Source organism: Gallus gallus, chromosome 1 (genome assembly GCF_016699485.2).
Source record: "Gallus gallus isolate bGalGal1 chromosome 1, bGalGal1.mat.broiler.GRCg7b, whole genome shotgun sequence".
NCBI lineage: Eukaryota > Metazoa > Chordata > Aves > Galliformes > Phasianidae > Gallus > Gallus gallus.
This window is the reverse complement of record NC_052532.1, coordinates 185,089,359-185,108,176: the sequence shown is the minus strand read 5'-3', so window position 1 is coordinate 185,108,176 and position 18,818 is coordinate 185,089,359. Positions and strand designations below refer to the sequence as shown.

The following is an 18,818-nucleotide window of genomic DNA, read 5'->3' as shown; positions in this document are numbered from 1 at the left end:
TTAGATCTTTTCCAACCTTAATGATTCTATGATTCTTTGACTTAATCACCATCACCGAAATATGGTGGGATCATTCTCATGACTGGAGTGCTGCAATGGATGGCTATAACCTCTTCAGATGGGATAGGCAAGGAAGGTGCGGCAGTGGGATGGCTCTCTATGTTGGAGAATGTTTTGATTTTGTAGAGCTCAATGCTGGTAACTGTCAAGTCCTTATGGGTAGGGATCAGGGGAAGGTTGATGAAGCTGACATCCTGGAGTCTGTTATAGACCACCCAACCAGTATGAAGAGACTGGTGAAACATTCTACAAGCAACTGGCAAAAGTCAAATTGTCTCTAGCCCTTGTTCTTGTGGGGGAGTTCAACTTACCCAATATTTCCTGGAAATAAAATACAGCAGAGAGAAAAGTCTGGGAGGTTCCTGGAGTGTGTGGAAAATGATAAGTACCTGACACAGCTGATAAGAGAGACTACTGGGGATGTGCCCAGTTAGAACTGCTGTTCACAAACCAGGAAGGGCTGGAGAGAGAGGTGGTTGGAAGTCCTCTTGAAAGTAGCAACCATGGAGTAACAGAGTTTAGAACATTGGTTGGGATTTCCTTGAGAGTCGGTCCTGAAGGTCAGAGGGATCAAGGAAGGCTGGATATTGCTCAAGAAGGGAATCTTAAAGGTGCAGGAGCAGGCTGCCCCTGTGTGCTGCTGTGGGGGAGAAGACTGACCTGGCTGAACAGGGAGATTTGCTGGGACTTAAAGGGGGGAATTAAAGAGTTTACCAACTTTGGAAGAATAGGCAGACAACTCAAGAGGAATACAAAGTTGTTGTTAGGATATACAGAGGCATATGGACACATTTAAAAAGTGTGGCCAGCTGGTTGAGGGATGTGTTTCTCCCCCTCTACTCTGCCTTGGTGAAGCTACATTTGGAGTACTGTGTACAATTCTGGGTTCCTCAGCTTAAAGGAAACTCCTAGAGAGTCCAGCAGAGGGCAACAAAGATTATGAGGGGGCTGGAGCAGCTCCCCTGTGAGGAAAGGCTGAAAGACCTGGGGCTTCTCAGCCTGGAGAAGAGAAGGTTGTGTGTGTTTTGCCAGTGGAAGGAGACAGCACAAAGGTCACGGACAGAAAGCTGAAGAAGTGTGTTTATTTAAATTTAAAGCAATAAGATAAGTGAAATTATGCAGCAAGAATAATATAGAGCAAGGTGTCTATACATTACTACATGAGGATAGTGATTAAGATACATCACATAATACTTTACCATCATCCAGATCCACAGTTGCTGGGGAGCCCCAGTTGCAGTAAGGATTTGGAGAGCCTTTGCTGGCACTTGGGAGGTCCCATGCAGTGCATCCATTTGTAGGTGAGGTCTCCAACTTCACTGAGATTATTTCCTCTGTAGGAGGATCAAGGGAGACCTTATCACTGTCTACAACTGCCTGACAGCAGGAGGCTGTGGTGAGGTGGGGGTTGGCCTCTTCTCTCAGGTAACAGGAATAGGACAAGAGGTGATGGCCTCAAGTTGTGCTGAGGGAGGTTCAGGTTGGGTATGAGGAAAGATTTCTTCTCAACAGTAGTGGTGAGGCAGTGGCACAGGCTGCCCGGGGAGGTCGTGTAGTCACCGTCCCTGGAGGTGTGCAGGAACCATGGAGATGTAGCACTGAGGGATGTGGTGTGTGGGCATGGTGGGAACAGGCTGACAGCTGGACGAGGTGATCTTAGAGGTCTTTTCCAACCTTAATGATTCTATGTTTGCTTAATGATCCTGTTGCTAAAAGGAATGTGGAGACTCAGACTGAAAGTATGTAAGTCCATGCTGCAGTTCAGGACTCAGACTGCAGAGAATGCCTGGCCCTGCCACTGCTACAGGAGGGCAGCAGGGATGCCACCTGTGTGCAGTGTGAGCAGGTGGGTGATCTGCTCAGCCTGGTGGTAGAGCTAAAGGAGAAAGTAGAAAGGCTGAGGAGCATCCAGGATGTTGAGGAGGGATGAATTGGTGGAGTCGCACTCTGCCATCCCTACAGGAAGGGTGTGGGGGAGATGCTCTTCAGGCAGTGGGGGATCATCTGACCTCTCACAATCAGTTGGGAGGGGGTGACCTCAAAGACAGCAAGGGATGGAAACAAGTCCCTGTTCTGGGCAACAAGTGGACTGCCCCTCAGCCTGTCCCACTTTCCAGGTGCCCTTATGTAACAGGTATGAGGCTCTGGAGCTGGAGGGACTGGGGAATGTGGATGTTGGTGAAAGTCCATCCATGCAGGAGAGGTTGCCCTGGGCGAGTCAGTCTGCTCCCTGTATTGCTATGTCAGTCAGGAAAAAAAGAAGGGCTGTCATCATAGGGGACTCCCTTCTGAGGGGAACCGAGGGCCCGATATGCCGCTTGGACCCATCCCACAGGGAGGTGTGCTGCCTGGAGCCTGGGTGAGAGATGTTGCTAGGAACATTGCTCTCCTGGTTAAGCCCTCAATTATTATCCATTACTGGTTTTCCACATTGGAAATGAAGAGGTAGGCAAAATAAGTTCTCAGGCGATCAAAAGGGACTGCAGGGCTCTGGGAAGACTTCTGAAGGGATCAGGAGTGCGAGTTGTGTTCTCTCTGTCCTCTCAGTTGGTGACTGGATACACACAAAAGGAGGAGGGTGGACACACTGAATGATTAGCTTTGCAAATGGTGTTGCACTCAGGGCTTTGGGTACTATGGCTTGGGATGCAGCCTTGAGAAAGAGGGAATGCTGATGGTGGATGGGAGCCGACTGACTAGAAGGGCCACAAATATCCTTGGGAACAAGCTGTCTGGGCTGGTTAGCAGGGCTTTAAACTAGATATGATGGGGAAGGGGGTGTACTGAGTGACAAAGAAGAGCGTGGGAATGCTGGCATCCTGGGAGGCAGTAAGAGGAAACCCCCAGACTTGTCCTGGAGGTATTAGGGAGGGCTCCTCTGAGAAGGCAATGAAGCCAGTAGCCAAGTTGAAGTGCTTCTATACCAATGCGTGCAGCATGGGAAATAAACAGGAGGAGCTAGAAACTGTGGTGCAATTGGGAAAGTGTGATAGCAATTAGCTCATAGAAACATGGTGGGATGAATCCCATGATGGGAATACTCTGAGGATTACAGGCTTTTCAGAAGGGATAGATGGGGTAGGAGGGGTGGTGAAATTGCCCTCTATGTTAGGAAGTGGATAGATTGTGAAGAGCTGTGTCTGAGAACAGCCAGGATCAGGTCGAGAGCTTGTAGGTAAAAATCAAGGATTGGTTCAGTGAAGGGCATCTAGTGGTTGGGGTCTGCTACAGGCCACCTGATCAGGGGGAGCCTGTTGATGAGGCCTTGCTTCAGCTGCAGGAGGTGTCGTGCTTGCGGGCTCTTGTCCTGATGGGGGATTTCAACCACCCAGATACCTGCTGGGATGGTGGCATGGCGGGTGGCAGACAATCCAGGAGATTCCTGGAGTATGTCGAGGACAACTTCCTGGTCCAGGTAACAGATAGACCAACCCAAGGTTGAAGCCTTACTGGACCTGGTGCTCACTAATGAAGAGGAGAGCATTAGGGAGGCTAAGATTGGAGGCAGCCAGGGCTGTAGTGACCATGCCTTGGTGGAGTTTGTGATATTGAAGAATGTGGGCCTGGTGCAAAGCAGAGCTAGGACCCTGTGCTTTAGGAGAGCAAACTTCTGGCTGCTGAAGGAACTGCTGAGTGGGATCCCCTGGGAAACCGTCCTTAAGGGCATGGGTACAGAACAGAACTGGCAGCTTTTTAAGGACACCCTTCTGAGAGTTCAATGGCTCTCCATCCCCCAGCAGAAGTTGAGCGGGGAGGCAGGCGACTGTCATGGTTGTGCAAGGATCTGTAGCTTAAACTGAGAGAAAAGAGGGAAATATACAGCAAGTGGAAGCAGGGTTGTGTATCTTGGGAGGAATACAGGGCTGTTGTCTGTGTGTGTAGAGACAGGATTAGGAACGCCAAGGCGCAGATGGAGCTGAACTTGGCAAGGGATGTGAAAGATAAGAAGGTGTTCTACAGTACATAGGCAGGAAGAGGCAGGCCAAGGAGAGTGTCCCCCCTCTGAAAGGCAGTGGGGAGCTGGCTTCCTCAGACATAGAAAAAGCTGAGGTATTCAATGAGTGCCTTGCCTCAGTCTTCACAGGTGGTCAGGCTTCCCATGTCTGCCAGCACCACGAGCCTCTAGGTGAGGGTGTGGGGAGTGGTTTCTGTCCCACTGTAACAGTGGAACAAGTCTGAGTCCTTCTCGTGATATTGAATGTGTGCAAGTCCATGGGGCAGGATGATATCCATCTTAGGGTTCTGAAAGAGATGGCTGATGTGGTTGCCGAGCTGCTCTCCATCGTATTTGTAAATCATGGCTGTCCGGTGAAGTCCCCAGTGACTGGAAAAAGGGAAACATCACTCCCATTTTTATGAAAGGGAGAAAGGAGGATATGGGGAACTACAGGCCAATGAGCCTCACCTCTGTGCCTGGAAAGATCACGGAGCAGATCCTCCTAGAAGCTATGTTAAGGCACATATGAGATAAAGAGGTGATTTGAGACAGCCAGCTTGGCTTTACCAAGGGCAGATTGTGCCTGACCAATCTGGTGGCCTTCTATGATGGAGTGACGGCTTCGGTAGATGGGAGAAGGGCAGTGGATGTCATCTACCTGGGCTTCTGCAAGGCCTTTGATATGGTCCCTCACCACATTCTTCTCTCTAAATTGCAGAAGTGTGGATTTGATGGATGGACTGTTCAGTGGATTAGGAATTGGCTGGCTGGATGCAGCCAAAGGGTTGTGATCAATGGGTCTGTGTCAGGGTGGAGGCCGGTCACAAGCGGTGTCCCTCAGGGGTTGGTCTTGGGACCGCTGCTCTTCAACATCTTATCTTCATCAATGACATAGATGATGGCATCGAGTGCACCCTCAGCAAGTTTGTGGACAACACCAAGCTGAGTGGTGCAGTTGATATGTTGGAAGGAAGGGAAGCCATCCAGAGGGATGTGGACAGGCTGGAGAAGTGGGCCCATGAAAACCTAATGAGGTTCAATAAGGGCTGCTCTCAAGGAGATCTTCCCCCAGTCTGTATAAATACCTGGAATTTCCTGGACCCAAGTGCAGCACCCTGCACTTGGCCTTACTGGGGGTCCTGGTAGATCAGAAGCTGGACATGAGACAGCAGTGTGTGCTTGCAGCCCAGAAGGGCAACTGTGTTCTGGGCTGCCTTAAAAAAAAAAAGGGGTGGCCAGCAGGGAGAGGGAGGTGATTGTGCCCCTCTGCTCAGCTCTTGTGAGGCCCCATCTGGAGTACTGCGTCCAGGCCTGGGGCCCCCAGTACAAGAAAGATGCAGAACTCCTGGAAGGTGTTCAGAGGAGGGCCACTAAGATGATCAGAGGGCTGGAGCACCTCTCCTATGAGGAAAGGTTGAGGGAACCGGGCTTGTTTAGCCTGAAAAAGAGAAGATTCCGGGGAGACTTCATTGTGGCCTTCCAGTACTTGAAGGGAGTGTATAAACAGGATGGGGAATGGCTGTTTATAAGGGCAGATAGTGATAGGACAAGGGGGAATGGTTTTAAACTGAGATAGGGGAGGTTTAGGTTGGATATTAGGAGGAAGTTCTTCACACAGGGTGGTGACGCACTGGAACAGGTTGCCCAAGGAGGCTGTGGATGCCCCATCCCTGGAGGCATTCAAGGCCAGGCTGGATGTGGCTCTGGGCAGCCTGGTCTGGTGGTTGGTGACCCTGCACATAGCAGGGGAGTTGAAACTCAGTGATCATCGTGGTCCTTTTAAACACAGGCCATTCTATGATTTGAGATACAGGAGGTTTTAGCTATGAGAAGTTGGAAGATGCCTACCACACCTGGAGTGACCCAGCTCCATTGAACTGGGTACATGTGCTTTGTGTAGGTGGAGCAACCACTTGGACATCAACTCATCCTCAAGGGTCCTGACAATCAGTGGCTGAAACTAGCATCACTGATTTTGCTTGGAAATGATGGAGATTAGCTTGCTCAAAGGAAAGTTAATGTCAGAATTACATCAGGCTGTCTTAGATGAACTGGAAAAACACAGATGAGGACTTAGGTTGATTGACTTCCAAGTGAAGTGCCCAAGGTAGAATTATTTCTACTAGAATTGAGTGTCACAGAGCATGCATTGAATTGCTGATTCCAAGTCATCTCAGTGGAGCTGGGTTTTGCTTGTGTTACAAAGAAAAATGTGAATGTTCCTTTCTCACAGAAGTGACTGTACTAAAGCACTGTAAATTGCAGAAATTGGTTATTTTTCACTGTAAAAGTATTTTTGTAATACTGTGAAGCTAAATACTATTTGTCATCCTATACAGGTATAGCTGTCCAAAGGTAATCTGCTTTGCTATCATTGTGAATTTCAGAGTTCAGACAACAGCATCTTGCAAGTCCACCTGCACGAGTAGAAACGAACAAGTTTAGCATGTCAAATCCAAAATTCGGTGCTGTTTTATTATGTGTGTACAACTGCTTTGGCTTTGATAACCACATAGTAGAAAACATGAGCACAGGAAAAAACTTCATCCATTTATCTTTTTTTATTAGTGTTAAACCAACCAGCCTTAATTCAAAAAAACCAAACAAAATATACACACGTGGTCAGTTTGCTAATACAGAATAACGCAATGACCCATCTTAAACAATGATTGTACTTAACAGAGTAAATCTGCCCTTCAACATTAAAGCAAATTTAAGTCTTTCAAAAGTTATTTTGAGTGGATTCTTTGCACTAGTGAGATATGAACTTTCAGGCTCCCTGTAACAAATGCAGCACTGAGCTACAGCCTGTTAATCATACAAATAGATTGCAGCTGGAAATGATTCCTCCCTCTGAACCAATGGGAGGATTCTGAAAGAATTTGGGTAAATTAGTCCACTCTTACATCCTCTCAAAGAAGTATTTCTCTGTCTTGGGAGAAAGGCTGAGAGAAAAAGCATGATATGTATATTAAGCAGGTGCCCGCGGTATGGCTCCTATTGTACAAAAACAATGCTGGAGCCCAGACCAAGCCATGATCTCAGTACAGAGATGAGAAGCAGCCTGGAGCAAAGCTCCTTGCAGATACACAACTTCACTCGAAGCCCTGCCACCTACAGCCTCTTACTTATGTGTTTGACAAGCACTGCAGCAGTCATGGTTTCAGTGAATATTTATCTACTTCTACAATAAAATCTACAATAAAAGTTTGTATTAAAATTGAATTTATGTTTAGTCAGATGACCCTAATTCTTGAAGTATGCTATGAGGGGAAAAAAAAGACTTAAAAGCTCAGGCTCAGAAACCACTCTGCTTTTCAGTCTACTGGAATATTAAGTACCAGTTGTGATGCAGGCAGACAGGCTTCTTTGGTTGTTACAGCTGCTTCCATTAGTGAGCAGAAAGCTGAAATACCTTAAATACACTGCTATGGTCCTGCACAGAAGCATTAAAATCACAAGTAATGCTTACCCAAGCAAAATGAAATGACTGATCCTAGCAGTTTACATGCATCCCTTGGCATTCCACTACCTTTCTCCTGATGTGGATGAGGCACTGGAGAACAGAAGAGCTGCAGGAAGCCCAGGGGGAGCCATGCTCTGCTCCCTCCTTCAGAAATAAAGGTGCTTAATTTACATCCTGGCACACTCACTGTAAACCATAAGCAAAAATCTAAAGTTGCACAGATGGAAGTAAACATTGTCCTATAAAGTTAAGTCATGTAAGTTGCTCCTCTACCACCATGTGGCAGTGGTAGAAGATGCCCTTCTTATATAAGGCATCATTTTACATGGCTTCCCAAAATCCAGTAAAAGTGAGAACGGTGATACATTTTGGATTCTAGTGCTACCTCCCTTGGTTTGCTGGCAAACATTCTCACGCTGCTAAGCATATGTTAATACTGCAGTTGCATGACTTCACACAGTGACATTCTATACTTGTTTTAGCAAAGGGGAGCCTTCTCAAACTCCCGAGGCAACGTTTTTCCTATATAGTACTTTGGTCTAGCACCCAGTCCCTTTTGTATAGCAAGGTGATTTCCAACATGTAAGTGAACAAGGAAAGAGCTCTAGGTTTCTCTTAGGTGGCAAGTGCAATTGGCTTGTGTTATAATCCAGCCACTGAGAAGGTTAATTGCATAGGGGGCTATGTTTGTTTTTGCTTAAGCTTCCGTTAGTGATACAGTACTAATAAATTACCCTGGAGAGAAATAAATAAATAGGTTGGCATCCCCCCGACACTGCAAAGGAAATCCAGAGAGTTCCAGGAAAGAAGTCCTGGTGGTCCTGGGAAGGTACTCTGCAAACCAGTCCCATCATACCACTGTCTGTACGGGAGTGACGCACTGCGCGGGAGAGCCAGCTCTCTCTGAGGACGAGGTGGAGCGGTTGGTGATTTCTCTCTGCAGTTCCTCCACTTTCTTCTGCAGCTCGGCCCGCTTGGCAAGGAGCTCCTTGTAGCGGTTGTGGACAGGCTCCTGCAAGAAAAACCTGGAGCTGAGTGCTGCAAGGCAAGCGTGCAAGCCTGAACCGCACCGTGGTGCCACCAATCTTGCGCTTGTACTTTACCCAACACATGTAGGGTAACAGTGGCTGAACAAAACCTAGCGTGTATCTTGATAGATGACAGAGCTCTCATCAGTGCTGCTTCTGGGAGATGCCAGCCTTGGCACCTCAGCCTGGCCTTAATTTCAGAACTTTGAGGAAAAGAGCAGTGTATGTTCAACAGTACTGAGAAGCATTTGTTGGGTTCCTGTGTCTAATGCTCCAGATCTGCAAAACACTGCTAACTACACTTAGACTGTCTGAGAATTTCTATCCCTTCCTACATAAAAGTGACTGAAGCATTTAGGGCCATATTCAGGCTGCTTGTCTCAGGTATCTGCCTTGGGCAAGCCAGTCCCCCTGCTGTAAAATTTCAAGGCCATAAACAAGGGTTGCACCCCTGGGCTTTAGGCAACCAAAGTAAGCAGCAGGTTTTTACTGCCAGGAATCTACTTGCAGCCCCAGAGCTCAGATTTAGAGTCCTACACCCAAAGAAGTCTTAGGTTCTCAGGTTCTTTTCTGAAGAAGAAACACTCCAGATGATGTTTTCCTGCTGCTCAGGAAATTTTACAGACTGGGGAGCAGCTTCAGCTCCTGCAAGTTTCACAAGGTGGCGATCTCCAGCTAACCACCATCGGTACTCACCGCTCTTTACATTCGCTTGGGTGTTAACTCTGGCTTTTGTGTTTAGATTTCAGCAGTGGCAGCTTAAGTCTGAGCATTGCTTCTTGTGCTGTAAAGGCCCCGAGCTCCACAATAACGGTATTAGTGCTGGCACAGAGGGAAAGAAAGGCAGGATCCATGGAAGGGATTGCAACAAGCCTGTACCTGCGGCTTCATCCTGGGGTTCCAGCGGATGTAGTAGCCAACCCACAACTCCAGGTGCCGCATGCTGGCCACGGGGTACAGGACATGGTTGGAGTAGCTCACGTACAAGGGGTTAGTGAAGTCCTCCAGCTGGCTGTTAATGTAAGACCAAAGTGACACGGTCTTTTTTGGAAGGCTCTGTAATGGAAGGGGTAGAGGAGGTTTTATTTCCCATACTAGCATTTATCTACAAAGCTTTATGAGTACTTAAACAGCATTACATATGCCTGTCATTAATACAGATCTGGTTGCCTTCTTGCAGCTTAAAAAGAATTCTTCTTTTGATGTGGTTATTGGAATTGAAGCACATGGATGCAGGCAGGAAGGCACACACGCACCCTGGCATGGAAACTCCCTGTGCTCTCAGCACGGCCCCAAAGTTGCCATCAGCATAAGGGGACACAGCTCAGAACTGGCATGTGAGCTCCCAGTGCTTTGGTTACACTTTGCCTCTTTAAAGTGGTCCCGAAGGACTTGCTGGAGCAAGTAATGGGGAGGTTGGGGGGGGGGGAGAAAAAAGAAAACTCCATGTGACTGAAGTCCTGATGTAGTGGAGTAATTGGGCTCGTGGATAGCCCCAGTGAAACGGCTGTTGAAGAGTTTTCTAGATTGAGTACTTTGCTAGACTGAGTCTTTAAGACAAAACAAAACAACGAATCACAAAGAGCATGGAGGTTTTCTTTTCTGCAAACTCAGCCACTGTGGACTCAAAAAACAAGGACTGATTTCAGTATAATGCTATCATCCCGTATTACAGCAATTGTTTTATATTTTATTTCTTAACCAGCGTGCTGTCAAACACAACACTGTCCTCTGGGATGTCAGGCCGCAATGTTTCAGTGATAACACCCTTCACTCTTAGGGAGGAGAGAGAATGAGTGTCACTCGGTCTGACTCCAGGTTGGTGGTGAGCAGGGTAGTGCTGAATGGATCTGAATGTACACATCTATACACAACCCAATCGGAACCAGTCTCAAACAAACCTAGACCAGCATGCAGGGCAGAGCTGGCTGATGGAAGGGCCTAGAGGCAAGTTCCTTTCTCCAACTAGAAGCTCTGTCCTCTCCCAGAAAAATGCAAGCACAGCAACAATGCACAGTGAGACCTGTTACTTTTTGTAACCCATGTGTGCAGAATGACAATGCACTCATTAATTTAAACCTAAAGGAAAAGGGAGGGCAAAAAGGTAGCAGCTTCCAGAGAGAAGTTTATGTTAAACTAAAGGTCAAAGAAAAACTGCATTTCCAACTACTTGGGAGACACGAGGAGCTGCTGAGCCACCAGCAAGTAGCTGAAGGACTCACTGAAGAGGGGGTGTGTGCAGAAGGGTATTGCTCTGAAATGTAACATCCCCACAGAGAGCAGCAGACACAAAGTGGAAAAGACCCTGAGTGTCCCAGCTGTTAAGATGGAGGCTTGGCAGTACCTACCACCAGCTGCAATTTCTCCAGCACCATCTGGCCAGCTAAAGCAATCACAGTACCACGCCTTCACCCTGGAGAGAAGCTCTTACCTCCTTTACTCTCTGCTGCTCACTGCTGCACAGGAACGTCCCAAATAAACAGCTGTACAGGTGGTCCAAGATGGTTATCAGGAAGTACTCGTTGAACTCAAATGCTGTAGGAAACTTCAAGGAAGAACCAGAAAATGGGTTGGGATTTTAGAACAGCAGTCGCAAATAAACTTTCTCCCACAGTGGTAAGGAGCTTGCTTGTCTCTCATTTCTAAGACAGCATTTGCCTCTGTTCCGTGGCTGGATGGATATTTGGGGTCATAACTGCTCCTCCCAGGAGCAAGAGTTTCTCTCTTGGAAAGCTGCTTTACACGTGCAGAGAGGTATTCTGAGCAAAAGCTAGAGGCATGAAGGGTCTGACCGCTGTGTTTACACACACTCAGTGCTGCTTCAAGTTGAAGCTTGCTCTGCTGTGCCTGCCCCCAGTGATGGACCATTCAACCACGCTGCAAACAAAAGGCTGGAGCATATGTGAAATAAAACATAAAGGAATGGAAATTCCCTGGGGCCAAATGGAAATAATGCGTGTGCCCAACAGAGTGCTTTGCAGAGGGCAAAGCAGAGAGGCACCATGCAATGCAGATCAGTGGGATGAATGGAGATGTACAGATAGGGGCTGTGGTTGCTGCTGATGTACAAATACAGACAGATCCATGACAGGGAGAAGAACTGGAGCTCCACAAAGGGGCAAAAGGAGTACATGCAGCAAACTGCAAAGATGGAGAGGACAGCAGGAGGCCTTCCTCCATTGGAAAACACTTTTCTCTGACTGCACTGGCTGCAGTTCTCACTTCACCATCAGGATGCCAAGGACAGCAGAATAGAAGTGATTTTAGAGGAAGGTAAATTCTCCCTCTTTCTCTGCTTGGATACAGTATAGCTTCATATATTGTGGCATCTTTTTCCCCATTTCATCCATCATAGTTCATGATGAGCCTATCTTTTTCAGTAAGCTGCCTGACCACTGCTAACCCTGACTTTAAAATACAGTACAGAGATCACAGCAGACATTAAGAAATCCCAGGTCCCACATAGCTGTGGGGAAAACCTCCACTTGCCATTGGGGATCTCTTCTAAACTGGGCTTCTGCCAGGCCTGATCTCAACTGAGGAGCAGTTCCTGGCTCTGTAATTTAAGTATCAACGAGGAGCAATGTATCAGTTTTCAGAAAAAGTCACTCTAGAGCAAATTTAAGTTTTCCCTGCAGGTTTGTAGGATCAGCATGAGCAAATGTCTGCATCCACAATGCCAGAAACTTAAATTAGTAGCTCAGGTTACTCATGTTTCTGAAGACACAGTGGGCTAAGTAGGGTGGCTGAGGTGTCTGTCTTTACCCCAGTAAATATGAAGATGCTGTCTTTCTTTTTCAGGGTGGTATGCTTCTCACAAGCTCACATTTACTATAGCAGCATTCATGTAAGCAGTGCCCACTGGCTAGCTAATCTGACACAAGACTACATCACAGCCTTCCTGCACAGCTGTGCATTCAGGTTCTCTGCTAAATTCAGACAGACAAGAAGCTTGTCACAGTCCAACAAAACAAAAGTAGAAGCCCAGGAAGGAGAGCCTGCGTAGGTCAGCTTAGAAATGACTCCTGGGGCCAGACCCTGTGCCACCTCGTGGTACAGTGGCCTTGCAGACATGCTGCTCAGCAATTTACCTGTCTTGTCATTTGCCAGACGCAGTCGATGAACTGGAGGAAGACAGGAGAGCGATCTGCATCTGCGTGATTCTTATCTCCATGGCCAACTCTCTGGAACAGAGCAGGATAAAGAACATGAGATGCACAGTTTCATGGGGAAGCTGCCGGGGTCTCATCTCAGTCATCCAAGACTGCACCAACAGATCTAAACAGGTTCAAATGAATGTTGATTTTGCTCTGTCCACATTAGTGGGTAAAGCAGTAAAGGATAGCTACTCCCTTAGTCTTTGAAGTGAATTTTTTTTATGGGGATATTTTCATGTTAAATTAAAACGAGTTGTTTGAGTAGAGGCTCCAGATGCTACGCTGGCACCGATTTCAGTTAATAGCTAAAGTTCAGAGGAAAAAAAAAATAGAATGCTTTTTGCTTCAGTTGCAGCTGTCATCCTGACTACTTCAGTAGTAGAGTTTGCTGGATCTAAACACTACCTACAGACACAGCACGTGGTGATAACCGTCACACAACACCTCACGGCTTCCAAGCACTGTACAAACACTAACTCAGCCCATCTCCTGCCACCTCAAGAGATGCAATTAAGAAAGTATCCCCAGAAGTAGGCCTCCAGCCCTGACCACACTGTGTGGCCCTGGATAAGAATGTGAGGCATGATTCTTTACTACTATGCAGCACATTACCGGTATACATTACCCATGAGCTCTAAGCTCTGTACGAAGACAGAACAAGAGCATGGAGGAGCTACCTCTTCTTGTAACACTGTTGTCCTCTCAGCAGAGGAAATCAGTATCAGCATCTCCTTTGTACAGACAGGGAAGTAAAAATGCTCATAGTTCATACATCAGGTAATGGTTTTGCTGAAGCAGAACCTTAATTACACAGTGCCTCAGTTATCACACCTTCTTCAGAGGTGGGGAGCAACATTTGACTACACAAATTACCATCATTGCATCTGCTGTAAACAAACCTTGTTCTAGCCTTTGCCAAACTAAGCAACCACAAGAGAACAGCTACAAGCAAAACACCATAGGAACAAAGACCAAATGGACGCTACTGAAGTGTTCTCCCAATACAAATCGTAACGAACAGCCGAGTCACAGGTTTGCAAAGCTGCCCCTCTGCACACATCCACTATCTCAAACTGCTGGTCTTTTGCCTAAACACCAAAAGCTTCCCCAAAAGCAAAATGTGCCCGAAGAAAATGTGAGCTCAAGGCCACTGCAAAATTCCCCAACCTCTTCAGTACTAAGGCATTTGTTGACAATGTCCAGGCGGCCTCAGAAAATGGACTGAACTGAAAACACAAACAAAATACCCCACTCTTTGCCAATTTCCAGCTTATGCTGAACCCAGAGCACACTGATAGTTTAAGACTTAGCACGGGAGCTGAGAAGGTAAATACTACCTGTTCTTCCTATCTAACCAAGGCTGTCTGCAAGGAGGTTAGGAGATGATAGCCATTATAGACAGAAAACAGGAGCGGTAGCATTCACCGTTCTTCTGTGAGTTCAGCTAGGAGACTTCTCACAGAAAAGGCTAAACTCCTTTGAAAATCCCTTCAAGGTGTACAAAAGCTTTCTGTTCAGCACTTTCCAAGGGCTCGTAGCTCACCAGCTGAAATCTGTGTCCGAAGCTCAGCCACTCCTTCTCCACTAGCACTTCAAAGCCCCTGATAGTTCGGTAGTAGCCATCTAACATCAGCAAAGAGAGAGAGGTGAGCTGGGCTGTCCGGTCCCAGCCATCACTGCAGTGCACAACCACAGACGTCTTCCCTGACTCCACCTTGTCAGCAATCCGCAGGGCTCCAGCAAGAATGAGCTGGGACAAGGAAAAAAAAAAAAGTTACAAAAATGTCTTTGGAACAGAAACTATGCATGACAAACGGCTACTGACAACATAGGACAAACCAAGGGCTCTATGTGCCTCAAGGAGAATGGTAAATCAGTTCCAACTTCTTTATAACTAGGGCAGCAAATTGGTGGACACATTTTTTGTAACGATGACACATCTAAACGATAATGCAGACACCACTCTAAAAAAGCTTCTGCATTAAGGTCAGCCATCCTTGGACAGGTCAGGATTTCAGCCCAGGGGCATTGTGTGTCTCAAAACTGCCTTCCAATTGCCTGAGAAGCAGAACGAGTTCTTTCTGTATTGACTAACAGACAATGTAACCTGTATATTTTTTAGGACAGAAAGCTTAGTTTGAAGATGAACATTAGTACAAGCTGAAGCATTTTGCCCCAGTCATTCTGATTCTGCTCCACTTCCTGAAAGGCTGAGAAGGCATCAACTCCCAACACCTGCTGGTCTGGGCCAGGCATCAACACCTGGATGGCAAGGATCCCAGAGCTGAGAGGCTGGAAACAGACTTCCACGTTCTCAGGAGTGCTTTCATGGTTACATGTTACCCAGGAATACAGTTTGCTTCCAAAACACCATCTTTCAGTATTCTGTCACCCCCTCTCTGGTATTCTTTGCCATCTCTTCTAAATTCCCCATCCCAAGAAACTGTATTTTTGTTGCTTTTAAATTGGAAATTATTAAATTTTAACCTTAAATAATTAAATTTCTTATTATTTGAGGATCTGTCACTGGAGTTAGCTCTAGAGGCATTTCCCAATGGACAGAGTGGTACAGACTCAGCTACATCCAGTGGATGCAGACATGCATACCTTGATATGCTCTAGCCAATGAGTTGATTCTAAATTAGACAGCCAGTGAGTCTCTTCAATATTGGGATACACAATTTCTTTGAGTTTTCTCAGTGACTCTCTCATGACGTGAATGTTGTGGATGTCCAGGAACACTAATTCTGCATTCTGATAGGCATCCTCACTCTCATAGCCTCCTCCTTTAGCCTGAAGAAAAAAAAAGAAAAAAAGAAAAAAAAAAGCATAAAAATCACTAAGTGAAAATGTAGAAAATGTATTTGATATTTATTCCAATAGTTTGTATGAACAAATATGAGCGGACAAAACAGCACAGTGTCTATGCTATTTGAAGCACTGGATTTATCTTACAATTGAGAACAAATACATACATGGACACATTTTGTGTCTCTTTCCTGCAACAGTAATGAATGCTATAATTTTCACTGAATAATATCACATTACAAGCTTTCTTTTTCTCAGTAATTATCATTTATCCTCATTCAAGCTGCTAGCTCATTAGATTCGCTATTCTGTCATTTACAAATTTACCATACTATTATAGAGGAGTATATCCCACACACTAATTGCCTTTCTTAAGTAGTGGGAAAGACAGATTAAAAAAAAAAATCAGTGCAGCAAAGTAGTTCTACCATTAAAGCAGGGCTTAGAGTGATGGCATGAGACACAATAGCAGGAATAACACAGTGATATTCCTGGACATTAGAGAACACTATGTTATGTTCTGAAATTAAAGATCACAATGCCTTATTTTCAGATGAGATGAGCATTCCCTGCTCCCATCAGGTTTAATGGGGACAGGAGCTCTGATACTCTCAGAGGAAGCAGATTTCTAATCACATGGTTTGAAAAATGGTGACGCATCAGATCCAGCATGCTCGAGTCTCTCTGTCACATACTACTGACCTCAGTATCCTGTTCCTCTTTCAGCCACCTTGATTTCTCCCTTTTAATCTCATTTCAAGTTATGTATTAAGGGGGAATGGTTTTAAACTGAGACAGGGGAGGTTTAGGTTAGATAGTAGGAGGAACTTTTTCACACAGAGGGTCGTGTCACACTGGAACAGGTTGCCCAAGGAGGTTGTGGATGCCCCATCCCTGGAGGCATTCAAGGCCAGGCTGGATGTGGCTCTGGGCAGCCTGGTCTGGTGGTTGGCGACCCTGCACGTAGCAGGGGGGTTGAAACTCAGTGATCATTGTGGTCCTTTTAAACCCAGGCCATTCTGTGTTTCTATGATAATGATTCTATGATATCTACTGATACTAGCGCAGGTGCAGATGTCTGACTAGTTAATCAGATCACTCTGTATGTATTCTCAGTGGAAACCCCTTTGTGATTCTCAGGTATAAACTGAAATGTTGGTGGGATGTGTGTTCAGGATGGCTAGATTCCCAACTCTTGACAAAGGAAACAAAAAAGTTGACCTTATTGGCTACAGCATTCACGCTAGGCCTTGCATCGAATATGAAGATTTTATGGGACTGAGCATTAGAATCCATGATGGCTTGAAGGTACTTCTCATCTTCCTTGCTTCGTTTGCCACTTACTCCCACCATTGGCTGGCTACAGCGAGTAATCGTTGCTTGACTTTCTGGGTGAATCCATGACAACACCTTCAGAAACAAATGAAAAAGAAATGAGGGACAATAAGGATTCATTAGAAGAGTGTTTTACCTGTAATGGCTTGTTCCAGGAATGTCCCATATACTACCTGGCTCCAAAAGGCTGGATTTTATTAAGTCACGATTGAATGAAACAAATGTACTGTATTTATTCATTCTGTACTAATTCATTCTGGTTACATTCCCCAAGTTGAAACAAACAAGAGGTGATTGAATAGGATTAAGTCTGACTGTTTTCTCACCGTTGTGTGAGTCACAAAAACACCTTCACAGTCTGCAGTCACTGGGCTATGTCTTACCTTATGTTACAGCATGTCAAAGTTAAGAACTCTTGGAACAGATTTAATTTTCTGTAAGCATGAGAGGTAAAAGTACATTTTCAGTTGCTGCTGAAATAGCCATCATATTGCTGTCTTCTGTCTTAATTTGCTATAATAAACATTTTCACTAAGAATATTGTTAAGTATTCCTCTGTCTCGAGTGTCAGAGTAGGCCAGACAACAGTAAACAACCAAATAGGGCTACTTTGTGTCCCAGGAACTGAACTGAGATTCAGTCTAGGTTGTGCTAAGCTATCTTATCTTCTCATTTTCGTTTAGTCTACATCTCTTTCGCAACAGTAGTTCCAGCAGATAATGCTGTTTTCTAACTCCTCAGACATGTTGCTGTCACTTTTATTATCCATTGACCATTTATCTGCTCCCTGGAATCCACTCAGCCCGATCGTAGCATTATTTATGGCCCAAAGGTATGTAACAAAACCACATCAAAGTGGCTTCTTTTGTCACACTCACTGGTATTCGTCCTCTTGATCTGAAAGATGCCACTCTCTTTAATTCTTCATCAGGAATGTTTACGGGCACAGCTAGAATGGCAGGGTATGTATCACACAGCTCATAGCGCTCGTTAATCTTGCTCAGCCTCCAGCTTTCATTGGGAATTCCCTGAAGAGGAAACAACAGCAGGTTAGCAAACAAGTTGCTCTGAGGCTTCACCACAGCTAAATTCCAAGAGCTGAAATCCAAGGCAACTTTGGTTAATGAAGGGCATTTAGAGCTGGACCCCAGGATCGCATTAACTCGGTAACTTGCATTTCATGCCTCTTTCCGGAGAGGCAGATGTGTTGCTCAGGTCATTGAAGACAGAAGAAAATTAGAGGACTGCAGGCTGGCTCATCCAGGGTTAATGAACTGTAGAGGCTGCAGATGAAGCAAGAGATGAGGTGGTCTCCCAAGAGCTTCTTTAACATCTCTTCTGCTTCCATGATGGTGCTTACAGGTGAGCAAGGAGCAGGGCAGCACCAGTGACTGATAGCACCCACTCCTCTGACAGCACTCAAATAGGCTGGGTGGCAACTGGAGATAGAAAGCAGAGCAACCAGACAGGATGGAGGAGAGGTCACAGAGTATACACAGGCACACCACTGAACACAGTGTGCCCTGGGTAGGAAGCAACTCAACACCTTCCATAACAGTAACCACCAGCTCACAGCTGAAGCACAAGAGGGAAGGTCCTGAAAATGTGCAGACGTAGTTTGGCCAATGCGCAGAGGCAGCAGATCAAAATGGCATGGCTCCTACTGTAATGCCTGCAAGGAAAGATTTAAACAGCCACATGCTGCAGCAGGGTGAGTGCTGACACTGAGCCTCAGTGGAGAAGGCTGTGAGAATACAGATCTACTGCAGGTCCTTTCTGCATATGAGCAGGCTGCTAGGCAGTCAGTTTTAGAGGGAGATCAGCTTTTAAAACAACACATGCTTTTGTTCTAATAAACAGTATTTCACTTCAAGGAGGGTGGTGGGTGACTGGTTTCCCCTGCCATGGCTCCCACAGGAAATAAATGACAAATCTAGCACAAGTCAGACGAGCTGCAGTCATTACGGCTGACCCACACAGACTGCATCCAGTTCCCCATCAGGGCAGTGAGTCACACTGTCAGAACA

The 18,818-nt window shown here is 46.0% G+C and overlaps 1 protein-coding gene across 6 annotated transcripts in view; it reads right to left on the bottom strand.

Moving 5' to 3' along the window:
• Window positions 1-6,543: 6,543 nt before the first annotated feature.
• The window catches only part of MTMR2 (myotubularin related protein 2), a 58,267-nt gene continuing 45,992 nt past the window's right edge, over window positions 6,544-18,818 (bottom strand). For all 6 annotated transcript variants that reach the window (XM_046942088.1, XM_015279951.4, XM_046942091.1 and 3 more), the window contains 8 exons: window positions 17,670-17,819; window positions 16,678-16,866; window positions 15,256-15,441; window positions 14,192-14,398; window positions 12,583-12,675; window positions 10,923-11,036; window positions 9,371-9,547; window positions 6,544-8,475 (listed from right to left, as the gene is read on the bottom strand). In XM_046942088.1, the coding sequence (XP_046798044.1) occupies window positions 8,314-8,475; window positions 9,371-9,547; window positions 10,923-11,036; window positions 12,583-12,675; window positions 14,192-14,398; window positions 15,256-15,441; window positions 16,678-16,866; window positions 17,670-17,819 (1,278 nt within the window). In that variant the 3' untranslated portion in view covers window positions 6,544-8,313. The remainder of the gene's footprint in view (window positions 8,476-9,370; window positions 9,548-10,922; window positions 11,037-12,582; window positions 12,676-14,191; window positions 14,399-15,255; window positions 15,442-16,677; window positions 16,867-17,669; window positions 17,820-18,818) is intronic.